The 23893-nt window shown below is 39.7% G+C and overlaps 1 protein-coding gene across 1 annotated transcript in view; it reads left to right on the top strand.

Moving 5' to 3' along the window:
* The window catches only part of LOC142342975 (E3 ubiquitin-protein ligase rnf213-alpha-like), a 235819-nt gene that overhangs the window by 110784 nt on the left and 101142 nt on the right, over positions 1–23893 (top strand). The window contains exon 4 of the mRNA XM_075394657.1: positions 1246–1436. Within this exon, the coding sequence (XP_075250772.1) occupies positions 1246–1436 (191 nt within the window). The remainder of the gene's footprint in view (positions 1–1245; positions 1437–23893) is intronic.

The following is a 23893-nucleotide window of genomic DNA, read 5'->3' on the forward strand; positions in this document are numbered from 1 at the left end:
ACCCTAAAAATATAACTTCATCGTCACTTAGGTTCTGTAGTTATCTAGAATGTTTTTTGATCCATTTTATCGTGAAATTAGGATTTGTTGACTTATTTCATTTTCTACGATATGTGGGCTTTCGCATTTCCAATTGGTGAAAGCATTCCCTGTTAGTCTAAATTGCTATATTATTTAGAGAGAGAACTAGAAATGTATCTCAATCGTTTCAATCATTTCATCATCAATTTTAGAGTTTGAGTTTAGAGTGGCTAGTTTCATTCATCTCATTCTCAATTTTAGAGTTTGAGTTCAGAAACTTGTTACTTGTTTTGCTGTGTAACATACGTTTTAAATCTTTTGGTTTTTATCAGAGAACTTTTATTGTGTATAAGAGTTTTTTATTGTGTTATATTTTTTTTATAATGCAAACAAGTGTTTGAATGAGTTAAAATTTATAACAGTGTTCGGTGATATTTTGTTTGGTGGTTTACGGTAAGTGAAATGTATTTTAGAGAGTAGTATATAAAATGTACTAATTTGAGGCTTTATGGTAAGTGAAATTTGTTTTAGGGATCAGTGTATAAAATGTACTAATCAATGGGTCAAAAACAGTTGGAAAGTTCAACATTTAGGGGATATTTTTTAAATTTTCTAATTTAGCGTATTTATAGTGGTATTCGGTCATTTTAAAAATGATTGAGAAATCCACCATTTTGGTGGATTTTCAAATGATAGTTTTAGGTAGCCGAATTGCAATATTTATACCCTAATACTAAGACAAACAATTGTGATTACAGTACAATGATATAAAACCTCTTTTGGGGTCTTGTCCAACTAAGTTATGTTTGAATTGCTCGGGGTTGAATCTGTGTAAATTTTCTTGTAGCAAAAGAAGTGAGGACTTAAAAAATAAATTTTTATGCTGAATTTTTAAAAATTTTTGCTGTATTTTTTAAGTATCAGGTCTTCAACTAAAAAACCCGATTCGGGCTTTGAAATGCCAGAGGACAGAACAACTATCTCAGATCGTTTTTACCTGTTTGAGCACTCACGAGGGTCTGGCAGTATGAGCTGATTATTTTTTCCGAGGCAAGTGCATTTTATTGATTGTTACGCCGTCGAAAGCTGTCTTTGTATATAAATAAGAGACTATTCAGATCCTTTTTTACAGTTTCTATCCTTGAGGAAAACTGAACTTATGTATTTTTGTTTTGTAGCGTGAGTTAACATCCAGGAAATAATTGGTTTCGTTTTTATTCACAGGAAAAACCTATTTTGTGGACAAATTAAGAGAAACTGGTGTGAGATCCGCCAGAAACGATAGCAATGAAAGACAATTTCCTACCTTGACTCTCAACGACAATCGCGTCAATTTCGGCAAAGTATTGGACTTTTTGTGGGAATTACAGAACGACAATGAATACATAGCCCTTCATATTGACATTGCGCCAAATGTTAGTATTATATCAGCTTATGGCATATGATCTGGTTCAGCAGGTTACGCAAACCAAATTGCAGTACTTTTGGGTTCTTGAAGTTGTTTCTCATGACGAAAACATGACAAAAACGCACACTGTTAAATTAGCATTAACATTGCGTCTCAGCTTAAATCAGCGCTGTTTGAGTAATCGCATGAACAGCCGAGAATCACAAAAAATTCTTCCTGAAAAACATTTGTATGTGAAACCGTCTAGCAATACGAACAAACAAAAAATCATTTGACAACAAAGGATAAATATCAATTAAATAGAAGCCAATCAATTTCACTTCTAGGACAAAACCCGGGCTGACAAAACGTTTAAATCTTAGGACTTTTATGCCATAGAACAATGACTTCACACATGAAAAATTTTCGGTAAATTTACAATGTTGTCATAAATGAAAAATCTATGACTAAAACTTTTTAATAAATAGAAGTTCTATGAAAATAATTTTCCATAAATGGAAGATCTATGACTTCAACTTTATCAAAAATGGAAGTTCCATGGTTGCTGCTTCTCAATAACAACCAACAGGAAGTCTTAGATCTTTCTGTAAAAACTCTTGGTTACGTCGCTAGAACTTATGAGCTTCCTTAATTACAAGGGAAAATAGTTGGACAACTGCTCTTTGACCCACATCAACCTTTTAAGAAACATTCCATTATAAAACTTGACGCTGTCTATCTTTTATTGTACTTTGTTTATAACACAGTCAGCATATTAGTTCAATGTACCTTCATATCATCATTTTGATTGGCTTAGACTCATTAGCAAAGTAATACGGAAAAATTTTACATCAACATAGTGGAAACTTATGCGCTTCCGACCAATTTTTTCTTTGTACCACCATTTTAAATTTTAACCGGAAACAAAAATCTTTTAGCGTTTCTCAAACCGCATGGATTCAAGCCACTGTCAAAAAAATTTGATGACATTGAACTATTGAACTACTCTTCGAACCAGAGGGTTCAATCACATTTTCAAAATTCGATCAACTTTTTGAGTTTTAATCGACAAAATTATAGAATCTGAAGTTATCTATCCGCGATTTTCAATTATTTAGCGTAGCGTTCTCCTTTTCAGTCACCTCAATCATCCTTGTTGGAGAAATAACAAAAACAAAAACAAAAAGTTAAAAGAAATTAAAAAAATTCAATTTTCTTGTTTCAGTCCTATTTTTTTAGCAACGTTTTCAGTACTAATTGAAAAAAGTTTCTCGATGTTTCACAGTTCATAGAGATACCACCACAAATGTACGGTTAAAATCAGATAACTCTTCAACTAAGAACAGATCACAGCATTTTTAAAATAAACGATCGGTTTTTCGAGAAACGTTCAACCCAATCGCAAATGAAATTATAGATCTTTTTGCACCCAAGCCAGAAATTGTATAGCATTAATTTGTGTTTGGACCAGAATTGACACATTAAGACGAAGACGAATGAAATAAGACTGATTTTTTGAAGTCTTGTACGTATTGAAATTACTTATTGTTTTATACCATATTCTTCTTCTTATGGCACAGTAAGTGGAACATTTTTGATCAACGTAGAAATATCAGTAGGCCCATTGAAGGCTCTGAGAAATCAAACTGTGTTTTCATTACACTTGTGTAGGCTTCATATCGTCAAAGTGTCATCTTTGTTCCTATGGATCTGATAGAAGAATCCTTTGTTGCCGTCTCCGTTTCATTTGTTTTTTAATCAGAAAGTATAGCCAAAATGAACAATGTTTTGCTGAGTATGCGAGTACGGAAGATTCTGTTGGTTACATAGCCAATAACGTTTTGATTGGAAACTTAACTTACTGAAACATTCTAAACAAATGAAAACTCGCTTTGTAGAGTTTCTGTAAACTGTCTGAAAAGCGTGTTCCAATCAGGTTTGCCTCAGTCAATCCATTATTAACCAAAAATAATTTTATCAGAATTGGATTTCCAGATCTGAAATATGTGATGAATCCCAAGCAATAGAGGCCACAAATACAATTAAAAAAAATTAATTGCGAGAACAGAAATAAATGCAAGTCTTTTGAAGAACGCGATGCAGAAATGAACGTAGACATTGAATTGAGATTCTTCCTTAGAACAGCTAAAGGTCTGTTTTGGATTATAGTGCAATTGACAGGTCTTCATCACGTGATAAATTATTCTTTAAGGCAGCGTTAACGGTCTCGTCATTCATTTGCTTTGTTGATTTCTGCGATGGCGCACAATTTTCGCTGCTCGGAAATGACATTTTTATTAGTTTCATCTAAACTAAATGTAAAGTATTATACGAATCGATGCATATGCGATATCTAAAACACAAGTAATTTGACAAAAGATAAAATCAATCTTGCGAAATTAAGCACCAGTTTTTTAAATCTTTTATGGCTCACTCATTGTAGTTTACATCGCAGCACTGAGCGAAATATGAGAAATTTTGTCACATGAAAAGTAACATCAACATTAACTGCAAGAAACTTCCAGAATTGGCTTGGGGTTGTGAAAGCTCTCAAACCAAAAATGCCAAACAAACAGGTACTTCACCGCTAAAATCTACTACCAATCAATTCCAGATTTGCGTTTTTTGTCCGACCCCGAAGCATGGAAAATTAGGATCCAGTTCATTTGCTGGTCTTGAGCATGTTGCAATGACTTTCTGTAGATGACTACAACAAATAATAATTTTTCGATCAAACTTCGAATGAGTACGGATTTGTTTCCACGGTCTAGATCAATTTTCAAGAACTAGCGTCTGAACGTCGATTTTGAAACAAAATGGTTTGTCTGACGCCTCCAGGAGTGGAACTCAATCGACTCTTTCGTTTTGTTTCATCTAAACTAAATATAAAGTATTATACGAATTGATGCATATCCGATATCTAGAACACAAGTAATTTGACAAAAGATAAAATCAATCTTGCAAAATTAAGCACCAGTTTTTTAAATATTTTATGGCTCACTCATTGTAGTTTATATCAAAGCACTGAGCGAAGAATGAGAAAATTTTTCACATGAAAACTATCATCAACATCAGCAAGAAACTGTCACAATAGGCTTGGGGTTGTGAGAGCTCTCAGTCAGAAGATGCCAAACAAACAGGCACTTCCCCTCTAAAATCTAGCACCAATAATTTCTAGAACTCGCATTTTTTTTCCGACCCCGAAGCATGAAAACTTGGGATCCAGTTCATTTGTTGGTTGCAAGCATGTTGCGATAATTTTCTGTAGATGATTACAACAAATAATAATTTCTTGATCAAACTTCAAGTTAGTACGGATTTTTTTCCACGGTCTAGATCAATTTTTGAGAACTAGCGTCTGAAAGGCGATTTTGAAACAAGATGGTTTGTCTGACTCCTTCAACAGCGGAACTAATTCGACTTTTTCATTTTTTGTCAGCTGCAATTAAATTATCAAGGGAATAGTTCTCAATTGTTCGGCACAAAGAGCTTTCACATACAGTCAATTTCCAGAGTTTTTCAAATATGACATCTTCACTAATAGTTTGTACAATTTCCAAAATCCGAATGAAGAATGGTACACATCGACCCTTGTTACTAAAAAAATAAACGTTATCAGCGAGAAAATATCTTTTCTTGAATTGCAATCGTACGACGATTGTTCAATATCCTTTTTTTGACCTGCAATCATGCGACAAATGATTGAATATCTTTATCTCATTTGAAATCGTGCGACGATGGTACTGAGTAAATAAAAGAGCAGCGAGGATTGAAATGCGCTATTTGAATAAAGCGAGAAATGAACAAAAATTTACGTAATTTCTTAAACATTTAACTTCATACGTAGAGTGCTCGGAAAAAGTTTGTTTAACATAATTTTCGTTGAGCCTACTAATATACTAAATCGATTGCGTTCTTTTTAGGCTGAATGTTTTTATGTTTCGAAAATGTGTTGGTGACCAATCTGAGCTTAGACAATTACCTGCTAAAAAAGATCAAGCTAGATTTGCCTGTAAGTAAACGATGCTTTTTTGCCTTGATACGTATTGAATACAGTTGCCTTAACGTTATGATTTGACTGCCTTTTTGAACTGAAAGTACGATAGTGTGTTTTCACCTATATTTTTGGTACCGCGACCCTCGTGTTAGCGGCAAACTATTAAATTATTTACACACACACACGCACACACCAGGCAACAGAGATGGTACTTTGGGCAAACACAGTACAGTGCCCCGGGGGACAGTTCTGTGACTACTAAAACAACCAACCAGTGACGCGGGACGTGATTTCAACAGCTGCGAGGTATCTGCGGGGTCCAAGTCTCACACGCGACTCCCATTTAGACGACTCCCAATTGAAATACGAAGGAACATCGACTGGTTTGGGTCGAATGATTGAATATCGAGTTAGATCAGACGGAGGGAACACATTGTCCTCAACTACTACCTGATGGGGAATGGGTGGAAAAGTGGCCAGGGTAGCGGGTGGTGCAACAGTCCTAGACTATGTTTGGTGTTGTTCTCTCTGCGGCTTGAGCCTTGCTCCTGACCAGCGGACTGTACAAGCAATTTTGTTGAAACTGTAAGATTCATCCAAAACTTCAAAAATTTATCAAACGCTCATTTGATGCTGTAAATTTATCTAATTTAACCGGCAAATCTAGGCAACCCTTCCCTTAACTTTCTTGGTCTAATTATCTTCAAAGTTTGAATTCCGTTGGTCACCATCAACCCACCCCTATATATTTTTTTCCTTGAAAAAACATCAAATTTGAAAATTTTTGGTCAAAATTTTGGAATTGACCAAATCGGGCTAAATACTAGTTATTGGAATGGGTAAAGTCTTATACGAAATAAAATCACGCGAAGCAGGAAAAAAATTTGAAAAAAATTGACCAGATTTGAAAAAAATTGGGAAAAAACCTATCCGATCATTCTAGCATACTTATATAGTAATTAGATAGATTACAACGTTGTAAAAACAAGTTTGGTCAAGTTTTTCAAACTTTGGTCAAGTTTTTCAAACTTCAAAAAAAAAGATCAGATTACTGATTTTTTTTCACAAAAAGCGCTCATTCTTGTAAAGTCGTCAAAATTGTGCCTTGAACATCAAGTTTCGGAGTTTGAGCAAAGCTCAAATCAATTATCTTGTAAAAACATTATATGGTTTTCATATTAGCTGCAAGTTCACTTCATCACGCCGTAAGAACTGCGCCTCAAGTAACACAAAATCGTTACAAACGTAACGTTTACGCATTACCGGGTTTAAGTTTCAACCCTAACGCTTTGAAAGTCCGAAAAACAGCGCAGTTCCAGTTGAGTCATTTCCTTCATGATAAGAAGCGCCTAGTTATATGGCATGATGTAGTGAACAATTCGCTTTCACGTCATCGCAGTAACAACAACAAGCCTTTAACTCCTTCGCAGCTTATCTCAGTGCTTGAAAACTATCAGGAGCGCATAGAAGCTATAGTGTATTGCCCCAGAGCGGGAACTCCTGATATCTACGATCAACTCAAGCGTAGTACTCTAGTTACCATCCATTTAGTGAAAGACATTGTGTCTAGACGTAAACAGAAAGATCCTAGTTTACTTAAAGAGTACATAGCATTACACCAAAGGCCTGCGCTTGAGCTGAAAACACTTGCTATAGTCTTAGCCCATAAGAACAACCTCCAGTCCTTGATAGCACGCTCCCGACCGAAGAAACTTTCAAAGCGCCGTCGTAAAACGCTTCGCACCCGTCATGCGTTCGAGGAGGCGGAACTCACACAAGCCTTTGATAACCTGAATGTCACTTAGTCTTGCGCTGTTGTGGGAGTCTACCCGCTGACTGGCGGTGTGACTTAGTTAACTCACGAGTTACGGGTTAGTTTGTGGTTGGTTCTCTCCTATAGCGCCTTACTGAACGTTTTGCTCTCCCCATTCTTTGAGTTATTCACTACCGTCCGTTTTCCGCTGGTTATCTGGTTTCTTTTTTCCGTTTCCGTCCTTTTTGTTTCCGTGTCACCTTGTTTCTTTCTATCCCCCGTTTAATTGTTGTATGATGTAGTATGTTGAGTTTTGCTGTAGTAAAATTTCTTTCTGTTAGTATGCTGGTTTGTTGTTTAGTCTCGTTCCTTGCTGGGGTGTGACTTAAGTTCATTCTGGAGTTACGGCTGGTTTGTTTCGTGACTTTCGCCACACTTGTTTGCTAGCAATTTGCTGTAGCTTTATTAATTTTTGTAGTATGCACTTTTGTTGTCTGGGTATGGTAGTTTGCTAGGGTGTGACTTAAGTTTGTTCTGGATTTACGGCTAGTAAATTTCGTGACCTTTTCGACTTTTCGTTATACTAGATCGTTGCCGTAAATTGTTTCATGTTTGATGTTTTGATGCCGTTGATGAAGCTCCATAATTTTTGTGCTAGTTTACTTTGCAGTAGCTCCTCTCCTTCTTTCCAGGGTGTGTCTTAAGTTTAATCTGGAGTTACGGCTAGCTTGTTTAATAGAGCTTGCTGCTGTAGTCTCCCGCCTCCTCGCTTGTGGTGTACCGTCTCCCTCCCGTGCTATCCCGGTTTCCCGTTTCGTCGCGCGCCATCCGCCCGACGTTTCCGCCCCGCCCGTGCCGTTTTCCCGTTTCGTCGTGCGCCATCCACCCGACGTTTCCGCCCCGCCCGTGCCGTTTTCCCGTTTCGTCGCGCGCCATCCGCCCGACATTTCCGCCCGCCCGTGCCATTTTCCCGCTTTGTCGCGCGCTTTTCGCCCGACGCTCCCGTTTGTAAGTCCGGTTCCCCGTTGCGTCGTGCGTTAATCGTTCGGCGTCTCTTCCCGTCCGTCCCGTCTCCCGTTCTGCCCTTTTTGCGCTTCCTGCGCGCCGTTCTTTCTTTCTTTCGCCGGGTACTATTGTACTTGACGAACATCTTTGCTCTTTGGCGGTTTGCTAAGGCAAACCGTCACACTAGGGTTCGGTATAACCCATTTGTGTTGTGCTGTTGCATGTCTGTGTACTTTATAGTAGTACTAAATTAAACTTGTGGTTCCTGTTTTGAGATCATGACAACCTTGCAGGACAAATTTAACAAACTTTATAGTGCGAGGGCAAAATTAGAGGCTGAACTTTATAACATCTATGGTGAAATTAACAATGCTGTTGATAAGCAAGACAGGAAAGTTAAGATCGAACGTCTGATTGTGAAGTGCAAAGATGCTTTTACTAGAGTAGTTGATAAGAATGAAGAGCTCTTTGATCTGGCACAAAAGACTGAAGATCCAGATGCTGCCTGTGAGAACCTTGAACAGTGGTTAGAGACTGTAACAAAGAAAACTGATGAGTTCATTGCTGCTGCTCGAGGGTATATCAATTCGGTCCAAGACAAAGACACAGCAGAGCTGTATACCTCTCACCATTCAAGATTAGGTTCACATATGACTTCCTCAAAAAGATCAAGTCAGAGTCAACGAGACTTAGAACTATCAAGACTCAAAAGGGAGGAACTTGAGAAACAACATGAGGCAAAGCTTCGCATTGCTAGACAGCCTCTTGAAATTGAAAAACAAACAAAATTACGGGAATTGGAAATTGAGCAGCTTGAGGAGGATCATCGCAAGGAAGTAGCTGCTGCAGCCCTTGAAGAAATTGAGATGATGACAAAATCATCAGCAGACGGGTCTGGTACAGGCAAAATGAGTGGACTCTTTACGGAAAGAAGTTCAGTCAAGAGCAAGAAACTTGTTCAAGATTGGGTTAATTCGTCAACGGCCGGGAACATGGCTGATGTTGCAAACGAACCGAGTTTGCACTTTTCTGGTTCTATCGCCCGATCAAACCAAGCAATTGTCCAAAGACCTTCCTCAACTCAACTTCCAAACTCAAACTCCAATTTCAATACACATGATCAAGTTGGGGCCAACATCAACCTCCCTGTCCATGTGCCGCAAGAACCAAGTAGTAGAAACAATGTAACCAATGAAGCGCATAATGCAAACAACATCATGCAAGAACAGCAACAGCCTCAATATACGCCTCCATCACCTCCAGTAAACTTTGGTATGCCAACTCAACTAAACGCCCCAAACACAGCCCGACAACTGTCTCAAGCAACAATGCACTTCGATGGTTTACAGTTAGATCCTCAATTCCCGCGCAGGTCGAGTATGCCGGGACAGTTGAATTTAGTCAGCCCTCCGCGTTCACCACCTTTAAATTCACTCGTTAATCTTCTGCTAGCACTTAATCCGCAACAAGCACACATAAATGTACCAGCCCCTCGATCCCCCGTCCTAAACCCCGCAGGACCGCATTTCCCGTTAATCCCACCAGCATTCCGCTTTCCTCCTTCGCCGCCACAAGCACTCCCACTACACGCCACTAACCCCGTGGCGAATAATGTCAATCTGTTACCCCATTCTCCGCCCGCACCATTCATTTCCTCCGCAAACGTTTTTGTACCTCAATTAATTCATCCACCACCCCCACAAAAGAGTTTTCAGCCACAAAGTTTTGTCCCTATAACCCACGTACCTCCTGCCCCTCCGGACCCAAATGTCTGGCGTTTTCCGGCAGCAGTTCCATCTAATGCAGTACCATTTGTACGTACATCTGTAAACTTAAACACCGTACAACCGGCCCCGTTAGTCAACCCTCATATATCTACATCGCTTCGCTCCTCTCATGTACAAGCAGCAGCAGGCGCTCAAAATTATGTAATATCAGACTTCTTGCAAGCAAATCCTTTTAGTTCTTCCACAGGTACCGCCCCACCTTTGTCACTCCGATCATTCCGCCAACGTATGGAGCTACCGTTCCGAACCCGTTGTGTTGGGGTGGCCCGCCGCATCCCACACCATCGGCTCCTTCTTTGGACTCTGTGGATTTGATAAAGCAGTTGGCGGACGCAATTACTTGTAATAAGAACGATCCACTGCCCGAGTGGAAGTTGGCACAATACAATGGTGATCCCCTGCAGTGGCACGAATGGTTCGGACAATTTAAAAGCGCCATAGACGCACAGTCATTGACTGATGACGTCAAATTAACATACTTAAAAACTCTTGTAACTGGAAAAGCTAAAACCGCCATCGCTGAGTTCGCATAGTGCGGTGTAATGTATAAGGACGCACTTAAGACACTTGAACGTAAATTTGGCCAATCACAGGCAGTAGTCAGTGCACACTTAGAAAAACTCAGTTCTTTTCCACCAATAAAGATGCACAATAGTGATAACATCATAAACTATTCTGCAACAATTTCAAGTCTTGTTGGGGTCTTCAATTCACTTTCATATGACGCACACCTTAAGAGCGCCTCACTTCTCAACACGGCTGTGCAAAAATTGCCGCCCAATCTGAAAGAGTCTTGGTCACTCTTCACAGTGAAGAAACATTGGGTTAAACCAACACTCCTTGACTTCAACGATTGGTTGAAGGAGAAGTCCGAGGCACATGAAACAAACTTCGTCGAAAGCAAGAACTGAGGATAACACCAACTCAGTAGTAAAGACCAAAGTTGCCTCAAGAACTTTTGCTGCTAATACACAAACTAAGGGCACTCAGAGACCAGCCTCAACATCGGCAACGCCTGCAACGCCTCGCTGCATTGTGCGTAAAGGTATCCACCGCTTCTGGGAGTGTAGGGTTTTTAAAGAAAAGTCTCCCACTCAGCGAGCAAAGGTAGTGGCTGAAGCAAAACTGTGTTTCTCATGTTTGAGAGAAAAGCATATGTTCAGGCAATGCCCAAACCCCAGGAAATGCAGGAAGGACGGTTGCAACAGCTCCCATAATACTCTTCTCCATGGAGCTGAGAGGGTTTATCCATCAAAATCCCCTTCAAACAACAACAATAGTAATTCTAATGCTGGCGCAAATCAAAGTAAACTCTCTAGTGTCCAATTATCGAGCAAGACCACCACTTTGTCATCTGTGAGTAATGTGAAAGGCCTCCTTCAGGTGAATGAATTACAGTTAAAGAGCTCTTCTGGTAAAGATACCACGGCTTTAGTTTTGTGCGATACCGCTTGCAGTAACTCTTGGGTGTCCAATGATCTTGCAAATAGACTTGGTTTGCACGGTACAGCATTGAAACTAACAGTCAAGGGTATAAATACCGAGGATGCTGTAGACACTAAGTTAGTTGAACTAATTGTAACACCACGCGACAACCAAGCATTTGAACCATTTAAAGTCAGCCCTTACGTAAAGGAAGATATGAATGTAGGCGCCGATATCATCAACATTAAAGCACTTCAGGAAACATACCCGCACCTAGCAGTTCTAGACCCAGTTACATATTGCTATGAAAACATTGAGATGATACTTGGACAGGATGTGTATCATGCCATCCGCCCGTTAGAGTACTTCGCTGCCGACGAGAAGTGCTCGCCCTTCGCTGTTCGCTTACCCATAGGTTGGGTTCTCAGCGGCCCTCTACCGTCGTCTTCAGGTCTAGTCTCGACTTGTTTTAAAGCAAATATGAAGCAGGATTTTGAACTCGCTAGTCAGATAAAATCTTGGTACGACATGGAGTCAACCGGCGCACTTAAGCAAGTAGACCCACGATCCCCCTCGGATGCACGTGCGCATGAAATTCTTGAAAACACTACCGTCCATAATGGAAAAAGGTACGATGTCGGAATGCTATGGGCTGAAGATAACATCGAACTGCCCAACAATTATTTCCTAGCGCTTGTTCAATTAAAGTCTTTGGAAAAGCGGCTAACGAAAGATCAGACATTAAGGGAAAAGTACTCGAATACCATCAAAGAGGACTTAGACAAAGGCTACGTAGTAAGGGTCAAAGATGCTCATAAGGTGGAAAGTCGCTCGGAAAGAGAGTGGTACCTACCACACCATCCGGTTGTTAACCCGAACAAGCCGGGCAAGGTTCGTAGGGTACTAAACGGAGCAGCAAAATTCCATGGCGCATCTCTCAATAAGTCATTACTCACCGGACCTGACCTACTGCAAAACCTAATCTATGTACTCCAACGGTTCAGACGACATCCATTTGCCGTATCCGCCGACATCGAGGGAATGTTCCTCCAAGTTGGAGTGTTACCGTGTGATCAACCATCATTGCGCTTTTTGTGGCGGGAGGACCCCACATCAAATGTTGTTGTACACCAGTATACGCGCCACATCTTTGGGGCAAAAGATTCGCCCACCTGCGCCAACTATGCACTTCAGTGCACGGCACGCGATAATGCTAAGGAGTGCCCTGAAGCTGCGAAAGCCGTCCTTGAGAACTTCTACATGGACGATTACTTGGACTCAGTGGAATCCCCCGAGAGGGCCCTCATTAGGTCGAAGGAATTGGTACATCTTCTCCATCTAGGTGGGTTCAAGCTTACTAAGTTTGTAAGCAATGTACCAGATCTGGCTGACCGAATTGATGGGTCTGCTCAATCCACTGAACCGAAGGTCATCGTTTCATCAAAGGAGGAATCAATGCACGTGCTTGGGCTTAAGTGGGATCACAACAACGATACTCTGGTTGTGAGTAGGGGCACTAACAGCACCATCACGAAAAGTTTAACACAGCGCTTGGTCTTAAGTCTTGTGTCAAAGGTCTACGACCCAATTGGTCTTGTCGCACCTTTCACTGTTGGTGCTCGGTTAATCTTGATAGACATTTGGCGTGTCAATGGACAAAGTTGGGATGACGAGTTACCTAAGGACACAGTTGACAGATTCCCTGCCTGGTGTATTGAACTGCCGCGAATAGCTGAGATCACTATACCGAGAGGTTACTTTTCAGGACCATTCCAATATCTTGAACTCCACATGTTTGGTGATAGCTCGCAAGACGTATTCAGTGCAGTAGGTTTTCTTAGGGCTCAAGTAACTTGCCCCTCCGGGGAGATTATAACAGAGCTGGCGTTTGTCTTGGGCAAGGCCCGTGTTGCACCTATGAAGGTAATGACAGTTCCTAAGTTGGAATTACAAGCCGCTCTCCTCGCTGCCCGTTTAAAAAGGGAAATCTGTCGAGCATTAACGGTTACTGTGGACAAAGTCTTTATGTGGACAGATAGTACCATCGTCTTGCAGTGGATAAACTCAACAACCAAACACCCCATCTTCATTGCAAATCGTGTTAGTGAAATCCTGGAGAACACCAGTGTTGACCAATGGAACCACGTCGCCACTTGTGATAATCCGGCAGATGCTGGAACGCGTGGTATGTCTGCTGAAATTTTGCAATCAAGTAGCTGGGTGAGGGGCCCTAACTTCTTGAGAACTAAGCAATTTCCTTTCGTACCAAATACTGACGTCGTTGATAACATCAAGCTCGGCGTTGTAACTAAGGACACAAGAACATGACTCCATCTCATCTTTAGCCGCATCCGTAACCAAGCCCCCTAAGGAACAAAACATTAATCTAATCCCGTTTGATAAGTTCAGTTCTAATCAAAAACTACTTCGTGTCACCGCATATGTGCTCCGTCTTTTACCATCTCATGAAAGTTACCGTAACCTAGACGGCAGCATAGCCGACCCTGTTGAGCTTGACGAAGTACTTGGTTCAGGGAGAGTCCTTTAATACTGAAAGAAAGGATCTTCTTGACAACAAATCCGTTAAGAAGAGCAGTCGCATTGCTCAGTTTACTCCGTTTATTGGACCTCATGGTCTCATTCGTTCCTCTGGTCGACTTCGACGGCTAGTGGAGATTGACTTTGACACTGAGCACCCTATCGTGCTGGATGCGCGTCATACTTTTGTTAAACTGTTTCTGCGGCATACTCTTTTGAAGAACCATCATCAGGGCATCGATTACTTAAGGTCAAAGGTGCAAGAACGTTATGCCATCCTAAAACTAAGTTCCACACTGCGTTCCATCAAATCAAACTGCGTCTTGTGTAGAAAGTTCCGTGCAGCAACCATTCAACCTATCATGGCAGACCTACCAAAGGAGAGACTCGCATACCAGTCTCCTCCCTTTACCAACACCGGGGCTGATTACTTCGGCCCATTCTACGTCACTGTTCGTCGGACTACCGAGAAGAGGTGGGGATTTCTCTTCACCTGTCTCACTACTCGTGCTGTCCATGTTGAAGTTGTCCCGTCCACGGACACTAGTTCCTGTGTAATGGGAGTTGAGCGGTTCGTCTCCCGTCGGGGTACTCCTGCTATGGTTTGGTCGGATAACGGTACGAACTTCATCGGAGCGGAGAAAGAGCTCCGTGAATGTGTGGAAAAATGGAATACGCTTAATATCGCTGCCGAACTTGCCAATAAGGGTATTAAGTGGAGGTTCAATCCACCCAGTGCACCACACCAAGATGGCATCTGGGAGAGGTTAGTTCGTAGTTTTAAAAGAGTACTGTACACTATCCTCGGTACGCGTCGCCTCACAGAGGAGGTGTTGAACACTATTTTTTTTCGGGTCGAATACGCACTAAACTCACGTCCCTTAACGCCCGTAAGCGCCGACCCGTCCGACCTAGGCGCAATAACACCTAATCATTTTCTACTCGGTAACCAAGCAACCAGATTTCCGTTCATCGTTGGAGTCGACGAGTTCGATCATCGTAAGCGGTACGCCCGTGCACAGTCCTACGCCAATGTAATCTGGGCACGTTGGCTTAAGGAGTATGTACCTGCGCTGAACCGCAGAGCTAAGTGGCAGACGCCTGCGGAGCATCACCTCAAGGCTGGTGATTTAGTGTGGATCGTTGAAGAAAGCAACCCTAGGGGTTACTATCCAACTGCTCGGATTGAAGAACTCCGTTACGGATCCGACAGCGTCGCCCGCTCCGCCGTCGTACGCACATCTTCCGGATCGCTCGTTCGCCCACTTGTTAAGCTGGTACCGATTCTCCCAACATTTTCTTCTGGGCCGGAGGATGTTACTAAGTAAATAAACGTTATCAGCGAGAAAATATCTTTTCTTGAATTGCAATCGTACGACGATTGTTCAATATCCTTTTTTTTGACCTGCAATCATGCGACAAATGATTGAATATCTTTATCTCATTTGAAATCGTGCGACCATGGTACTGAGTAAATAAAAGAGCAGCGAGGATTGAAATGCGCTATTTGAATAAAGCGAGAAATGAACAAAAGATTACGTAATTTCTTAAACATTTAACTTCATACGTAGAGTGCTCGGAAAAAGTTTGTTTAACATAATTTTCGTTGAGCCTACTAATATACTAAATCGATTGCGCTCTTTTTAGGCTGAATGTTTTTATGTTTCGAAAATGTGTTGGTGACCAATCTGAGCTTAGACAATTACCTGCTAAAAAAGATCAAGCTAGGTTTGCCTGTAAGTAAACGATGCTTTTTTTGCCTTGATACGTATTGAATACAGTTGCCTTAACGTTATGATTTGACTGCCTTTTTGAACTGAAAGTACGATAGTGTTTTCACCTATAACCCTTGACTGAGAATATCGGTTTAATTTATGCAATTGGCTGAACAAAACAAAAACAAATTCTTGTTTGTTGATTGCAAAGAACAGTCAGATTGAAACGTTTTTTGTACAATTAGAGATAAAAGAAACTATGCGCTATGAACGAGAAACAGAGTCAAGAAAAAATCTGTAATTTTTGTGTAGAATGAAGCTGAGCAGCAAGAAGTTTATGATCAGCTCTAAACTGCTACTGCTCCTTGTTTTGAAAATTTTTGTTCCAAAGAGGCAGACACAGATCGCAACGCTTAATTGAAAGTTTTTTGCGGTAACAATTTCTCCTTAGATATCGTTCTATCGAAAAGCTTTCAGCGATACATTCTTTCACACTCAGAGGGTAAATGGAATGATGTAACACAGAAAACACCTGGTCGGATCCGCAGTTAACAGATGGAACCGTTCATTTAGATTTTCAGCCAAAAGACAGCGTCGGGAAGAAAAAAAAGTAAATGGGTGGAAAGCCTCCACATAATAGTTGTATAATTTTTTTGAACGATATCCCTGAAAGCAGCTGTCAGATAGAAAAGCCAGTTTTTCAACTCTTAGCTGTGCTAACTCTAACTCATCGAAAGTCGCACAGATCTCACGAAATCAGCAGTTAAAAAAGGAGAGACAGTGATATCATGAAGTCTGTTCATCGGATTTTGTCACCGATGGGAAAAAGAAGAGAAGGTGGCACGCCAGGCAGTACTTGATACACGTAGTCACATGGCACAGTAAGTGCAACTTTTTTTATCAACGTAGAAACATCAGTAGGCCCATTGAAGGCTCTGAGAAATCAAATTGCGTTTTCATTACCCTTGTGTAAGCTTCATATCGTCAAACTGTCAACTTTGTTCCTATGGATCTGATAGAAAAATCATTTGTTGGCGTCTTCGTTTCATTTTTTTTCATCAGAGTATATAGCCAAAAAAAACAATGATTTGCTGAAAATGCGGGTTCGGAAGCTTCTCTCGGTTAATTAGTCACTAATATTTTGATTGGAAACTTTAGTTACTGAACCATTCTAAACAACTGGAAACTCGCTAGGAATTTCTGTAATTTGGCTGAAAAGCGTCAGTCAATCCATTATTAACAAAAACAATTTCATCACAATTGGATTGCAAGATCTGAAATAAATGATGAATCCCGAGCAAGAGAGGCCACAAAGGTTGCTTCTTCGAATAGAAAAACTCAACAGCCCCAGAGTAAGTTGATAATCAAATAACTAATATATTGAACAAACAAATATGGCGGGTTGTTTGAAATTTCTGAAGAACGCGATGCAGAAATGTACGTATACATTGAAGTGAGATTCCTCCTTAGAACAGCTAAAGGTCTTGTAAAGGTCTAACCGATGCCAATTTGTAACGAACTGATTGTCCTTTTCGTGGAGACAAGAATGGATTGGAAAATAATAGATATAGTCACATGGTACAATATGGATCAGTAGGCCCTTTGAAGGCTCTGAGCAATCAAATTGAATTTTCATTAAGATTGTGTAAGCTTCACATTGTCAAATTGTCAACTTTGGTCCTATGTTTCAGACAAATGTTTTCTCTGTTGAGCTCTTCGTATTATTTGTTTTCCTAATCAGAGTATATAGCCAAGAAAGCGATGTTTTCCTCATCTCATGAAATCAGCAGTTAAAAAAGGAGAAGCAGTGATCTCAAGAAGTTTGTTCATCGAATTTTGTCAACTTGTCTCCGATGAGAAAAAGAAGAGAAGGTGCCACGCCCCGCAGTACTTGATACATGTCGTCACATGGCACAGTAAGTGGAACATTTTTGATCAACGTAGAAATATCAGTAGGCCCATTGAAGGCTCTGAGAAATCAAACTGTGTTTTCATTACACTTGTGTAGGCTTCATATCGTCAAACTGTCAACTTTGTTCCTATGGATCCGATAGAAGAATCCTTTGTTGCCGTCTCCGTTTCATTTGTTTTTTAATCAGAGTGTATAGCCAAAATGAAAAATGTTTTGCTGAGTATGCGAGTACGGAAGATTCTGTTGGTTACATAGCCAATAACGTTTTGATTGGAAACTTAACTTACTGAAACATTCTAAACAAATGAAAACTCGCTTTGAAGAGTTTCTGTAAACTGTCTGAAAAGCGTGTTCCAATCAGGTTTGCCTCAGTCAATCCATTATTAACCAAAAATAATTTTATCAGAATTGGATTTCCAGATCTGAAATATGTGATGAATCCCTAGCAAGAGTGGCCACAAAGGTTGCTTCTTCGAATAGAAAAACTCAACAGCCCCAGAGTAAGTTGATAATCAAATAACTATTATATTGAACAAACAAGTATGGCGGGTTGTTTGAAATTTCTGAAGAACGCGATGCAGAAATGTACGTATACATTGAAGTGAGATTCCTCCTTAGAACAGCTAAAGGTCTTGTAAAGGTCTAACCGATGCCAATTTGTAATGAACTGATTGTCCTTTTCGTGGAGACAAGAATGGATTGGAAAATAATAGATGTAGTCACAAGGTACAATATGGATCAGTAGGCCCTTTGAAGGCTCTGAGCAATCAAATTGCATTTTCATTAAGGTTGTGTAAGCTTCATATTGTCAAATTGTCAACTTTGGTCCTATGTTTCAGACAAAAGTTTTCTCTGTTGACCTCTTCGTATTATTTGTTTCCCTAATCAGAGTATATAGCCAAGAAAGCGATGTTTTCCTCGTCTCATGAAATCAGCAGTTAAAAAAGGAGAAGCAGTGATCTCAAGAAGTTTGTTCATCGGATTTTGTCAACTTGTCTCCGATGAGAAAAAGAAGAGAAGGTGCCACGCCCCGCAGTACTTGATACATGTCGTCACATGGCACAGTAAGTGGAACATTTTTGATCAACGTAGAAATATCAGTAGGCCCATTGAAGGCTCTGAGAAATCAAACTGTGTTTTCATTACACTTGTGTAGGCTTCATATCGTCAAACTGTCAACTTTGTTCCTATGGATCTGATAGAAGAATCCTTTGTTGCCGTCTCCGTTTCATTTGTTTTTTAATCAGAGTGTATAGCCAAAATGAACAATGTTTTGCTGAGTATGCGAGTACGGAAGATTCAGTTGGTTACATAGCCAATAACGTTTTGATTGGAAACTTAACTTACTGAAACATTCTAAACAAATGAAAACTCGCTTTGAAGAGTTTCTGTAAACTGTCTGAAAAGCGTGTTCCAATCAGGTTTGCCTCAGTCAATCCATTATTAACCAAAAATAATTTTATCAGAATTGGATTTCCAGATCTGAAATATGTGATGAATCCCAAGCAAGAGAGGCCACAAATACAATTAAAAAAAATTAATTGCGAGAACAGAAATAAATGCAAGTCTTTTGAAGAACGCGATGCAGAAATGAACGTAGACATTGAATTGAGATTCTTCCTTAGAAAAGCTAAAGGTCTGTTTTGGATTATAGTGCAATTGACAGGTCTTCATCACGTGATAAATTATTCTTTAAGGCAGCGTTAACGGTCTCGTCATTCATTTGCTTTGTTGATTTCTGCGATGGCGCACAATTTTCGCTGCTCGGAAATGACATTTTTATTAGTTTCATCTAAACTAAATGTAAAGTACTATACGAATCGATGCATATGCGATATCTAAAACACAAGTAATTTGACAAAAGATAAAATCAATCTTGCGAAATTAAGCACCAGTTTTTTAAATCTTTTATGGCTCACTCATTGTAGTTTACATCGCAGCACTGAGCGAAATATGAGAAATTTTGTCACATGAAAAGTAACATCAACATTAACTGCAAGAAACTTCCAGAATTGGCTTGGGGTTGTGAAAGCTCTCAAACCAAAAATGCCAAACAAACAGGTACTTCACCGCTAAAATCTACTACCAATCAATTCCAGATTTGCATTTTTTGTCCGACCCCGAAGCATGGAAAATTGGGATCCAGTTCATTTGCTGGTCTTGAGTATGTTGCAATGACTTTCTGTAGATGACTACAACAAATAATAATTTTTAGATCAAACTTCTAATGAGGATTTGTTTCCACGGTCTAGATCAATTTTTAAGAACTAGCGTCTGAACGTCGATTTTGAAACAAAATGGTTTGTCTGACACCTCAGGAGTGGAACTCAATCGACTCTTTTGTTTTGTCTGTCAGCTGCAATTAAATTATCAGGAGAATAATTTGCAATTGTTTTACACAAAAAAATTTTAAATACAGTCAATTTCATGAGTTTTTCAAATATGACATCTTCATTAATAGTTTGTACAATTTCCCAATTCCGAATAAAAAAATGGTACACTTTTACCGTTGAGTGAGAATATCGGTTTAATTTATGCAATTGGCTGAACAAAACAAAAACAAATTTTTGTTTGCTGATTGCAAAGAACACTCAGATTGACATGTTTTTTGTACCTTTAGAGATAAAAGAAACTATGCGCTATGAACGAGAAACAGAGTCAAGCAAAAAATCTGTAATTTTTAAGTAGAATGAAGCTGAGCAGCAAGAAGTTTATGATCAACTTTAAACTGCTACAGCTCCTTGTTTTAAAAAATTTTGTTCCAAAGAGGCAGACACAGATCGCAACGCTTAATTGAAAGATTTTTGCGGTAACAACTCCTCCTTATATATCGTTCTATCAAAAAACTTTCAGCGAAACACTTTTTCACACTCAGAGGGTAACTGGAGTGATGTTACACCAAAAACACCTGATCGGATCTGCAGTTAAAAGATGGAACCGTTCAATTGGGTTTTCAGCCAACAGACAATGTCGGGAAGAAAATAAAAGTAAATGTGTGGAAAGCCTCTACATAAAACACGTATAAATTTTTGTTAGCAAAATCCCTGTCCCCAAACACAGCTGCCAGATAGAAAAGCCAGTTTTTCAACTCTTAGCTGTGCTAACTCCAATTCATCCAAAGTCGCCGAGATCTCATGAAATCAGCAGTTAAAAAGGAGAGGCAGTGATCTCATCAAGTTTGTTCATCTCAAGTTTGTTCATCGGATTTTGTCAACTTGTCTCCGATGAGAAAATGAAGAGAAGGTAACACGCCAGGCAGTACTTGATACAGGTCGTCACATGGCACAGTAAGTGGAACATTTTTTATCAACGTAGAAACATCAGTAGGCCCATTGAAGGCTCTGAGAAATCAAATTGCGTTTTCATTACGCTTGTGTAGGCTTCATATCGTCAAACTGTCAACTTTGTTCCTATGGATCTGATAGAAGAATCCTTTGTTGGCGTTTTCGTTTCATTTGTTTTTTAATCAGAGTGTATAGCCAAAAAAACGATGATTTGCTGAAAATGCGGGTACGGAAGCTTCTCTCGGTTAATTAGCCACCAATATTTTGATTGGAAACTTTACTTACTGAACCATTCTAAACAGCTGGAAACTCGCTTCAAGTTTCTGTAAATTGGTTGAAAAACTTGTTCCAATCAGGTTTGCCTCAGTCAATCCATTATTAACAAAATCAATATTATCACAATTGGATTGCAAGACCTGAAATAAATGATGAATCCCGAGCACGAGAGGCCATAAGGGTTGCTTCTTCGAATAGAAAAACTCAACAGCCGCAGAGTAAGTTGATAATCAAATAACTATTATATTGAACAAACAAATATAGCGGGTTGTTTGAGTACTCTGAAGAACGCGATGCAGAAATGTACGAAGATTTTGAAGTGAGAGTACTCCTTAGAACAGCTAAAGGTCTGGTTTGGAATACAGTGCAATTGACTGGTCTTCATCACGTGATAAAGTAGTCTTCAAGGCCCCGTTAACGGTCTCATCATTTATTTGTTTTGTTGATTTCTGCAATGGCACGCAATTTTTGCCGCAATTTTTGCTGCAATGGCACGCAATGGCTCGCAAAATCAAAGAAATGAAATTTTTGTTCAATCTTGAAAGCTTGCGTCTGATGTACATCGACGGTTATTAACTCCTATGACCCAGATCACAAAATTCTGCTGCACAAACATATGTGCAGATCCGCTCAGTAGAGTTTCCTTGGCACGTTTGTGTGATGAGTCAAAGAAATGGTCTTTAATTGCTCCTAAAGAGAAACTGAGGGTCATAGTATATTCTACACCGATTGGCGAGGAAACGAAATAGTTTTTCTTCCGTTCAAAGTTGGTTACCTATTTTTCCAGAACCGATGCCAATTTGTAATGAACTGATTGTCCTTTTCATGGAGGCAAGAATGGAGCAGAAAATGATTAGGTTTGGCGTCGTTTTTTTCATAGCAAAAGACATTAGCTTGACATCTGTTGGCATTATTACGAAAGCACTACTGCACAGATTTCTTTCTCCAGAAGAATCAATGCCGTTTGTTACTCTTATTTCATTGTTTTGGTCTACATACCCAAGTGTGTGCAACTGGCGTAATTTGATCTCTTTCAGGACAACGATGCTTATCTTTGCATGATTGGTTGGCCTAGCATGTTTGACCTAACATGACCCGATCAATTCAATCGTTCTGCGCCTTTCTAAAAATTGAAGCGTCCTTGAACTCGCCATTTCCTCATTTGGAAATATGTCAAAAAATAGCCAATAATCGAGGGCTCAGAATGTTATTGTTTTGACTTCCTAGTTTGGAAGCTGTTCTCACCTACTTATAATACACGGTATCCACAAAAGAGTCTCGTTTGAAGAACATTGTTTCACCCATGCCGTTTAATAGGTGTCACTTAACAGACAATTGAACTCAAAAAGTGCAGAATTGTTAGCCAAATCTTTCCTATATCCTTTTGGTGAAAGCATCAGTGCCAACGATTCAGAAGGAGAGTCTTCTGTTTAAATAATTCTTTCTGTTACTGGTTCAGACACCTTGCCCAACTCTCAAGCAATTAAGATTTTTGTAAAGGCAATGGAACATTAATTATTGGAACTGAAAATGTGCAACTCATTTTCTAAAAAAAGTAATTACACTAGTTCAAATCTATATAGGGTGGTTCAAACACAAAAAAAAACATTATCACCTAAAATGTCCGTGACTAGCCTACCAAAAAACATTGAAGATTTAGAAGTTATAAAAAGGCATAAATTAAACTCAACAAGACTGAGCTACGAAATGCAGGTTAGAGAAAAAAAGGTCACGCGCAAAGTCGTCAATAACAAAAACATATGCACAGAATGCAAACTTATATTTTGACTTTTTCTTGTCAAGTTTGAGTTTTATATAGAAACGCAGCTTTTATGTGGCACGGTGAATGTCTTTGTATGCTGCTTCCAGGGTATCTTTTTTGTACAACCAGTTCAACTATACACCCTCTCGTTCAAACATTGCTGTTTAAATCACTTTCCGATGCTGTTGTTTGGCTACGATGTGTAGTTTGAGTTTCAATTGCTTACGTTTACTATACAAAGCGCAACCCAGCTGAGATTCAAAATTGGCAGCGCTGCTTTGGGCTAGAACTTGACTGAAAGTATTACCTTCGTGCATGACTGGCAGATAAATAGCCGTATTGCCCTCAGACGGTAGCTAGCCTGTCTTGATAAGAGAATAATACGTCAATACGTTGATTTCGTTTGCTCATATATGAACAGCAAGGCATGAGTTTGATTTCAATTTTGTCGCCATTTTAGTCTATTTATTCATCAGTTTCAATGTCAAACGAGTACCAAACTTGATCCTTAAACTCCAAAACTTATACTTTCAAATTTAGTTAGTTTATCAAAAGTTGTATGAAAGTAGCCACAATTTGCAAAGATTAGAATCTGCGCTAACGCGGCGGAACTCATTTCCGACAAGATTTTGTTAGCTTTAGCAACATTTAATGAGACCATGTTGTTAAAACTGAAATTCCATACTGGGCTGTTAATATGCCCCAATTATGAATCTTCCTGGTAATGTGCTTCCAAGTACAGCTTCGACCCTTTGACCATTGACATTTTTTATGACCGGAATATTTCGTGCCAAAACGCACTGTTTTGATTCGGCAGAAAAGGCTAGCTATCGTTATTTTCTGAGGGAAAATCCAGCGAAGACCTTTTGCTCTCTTTTCATCCTGTCGTGAGGTTTTAGAATAATTTATTCGGGCGTATTGCTTCATGTGGGCCCGGTACAAGTTGGAATAAAATGATTGCCGTTATTTACAGAAGACATAGTTTTATATGCAAAGTGGACAGATTGGTTGCATCTAATGATTAGAAAAGA

This window comes from Convolutriloba macropyga, chromosome 7, assembly GCF_964194025.1.
Source record: "Convolutriloba macropyga chromosome 7, txConMacr16.3, whole genome shotgun sequence".
Lineage (NCBI taxonomy): Eukaryota > Metazoa > Xenacoelomorpha > Acoela > Convolutidae > Convolutriloba > Convolutriloba macropyga.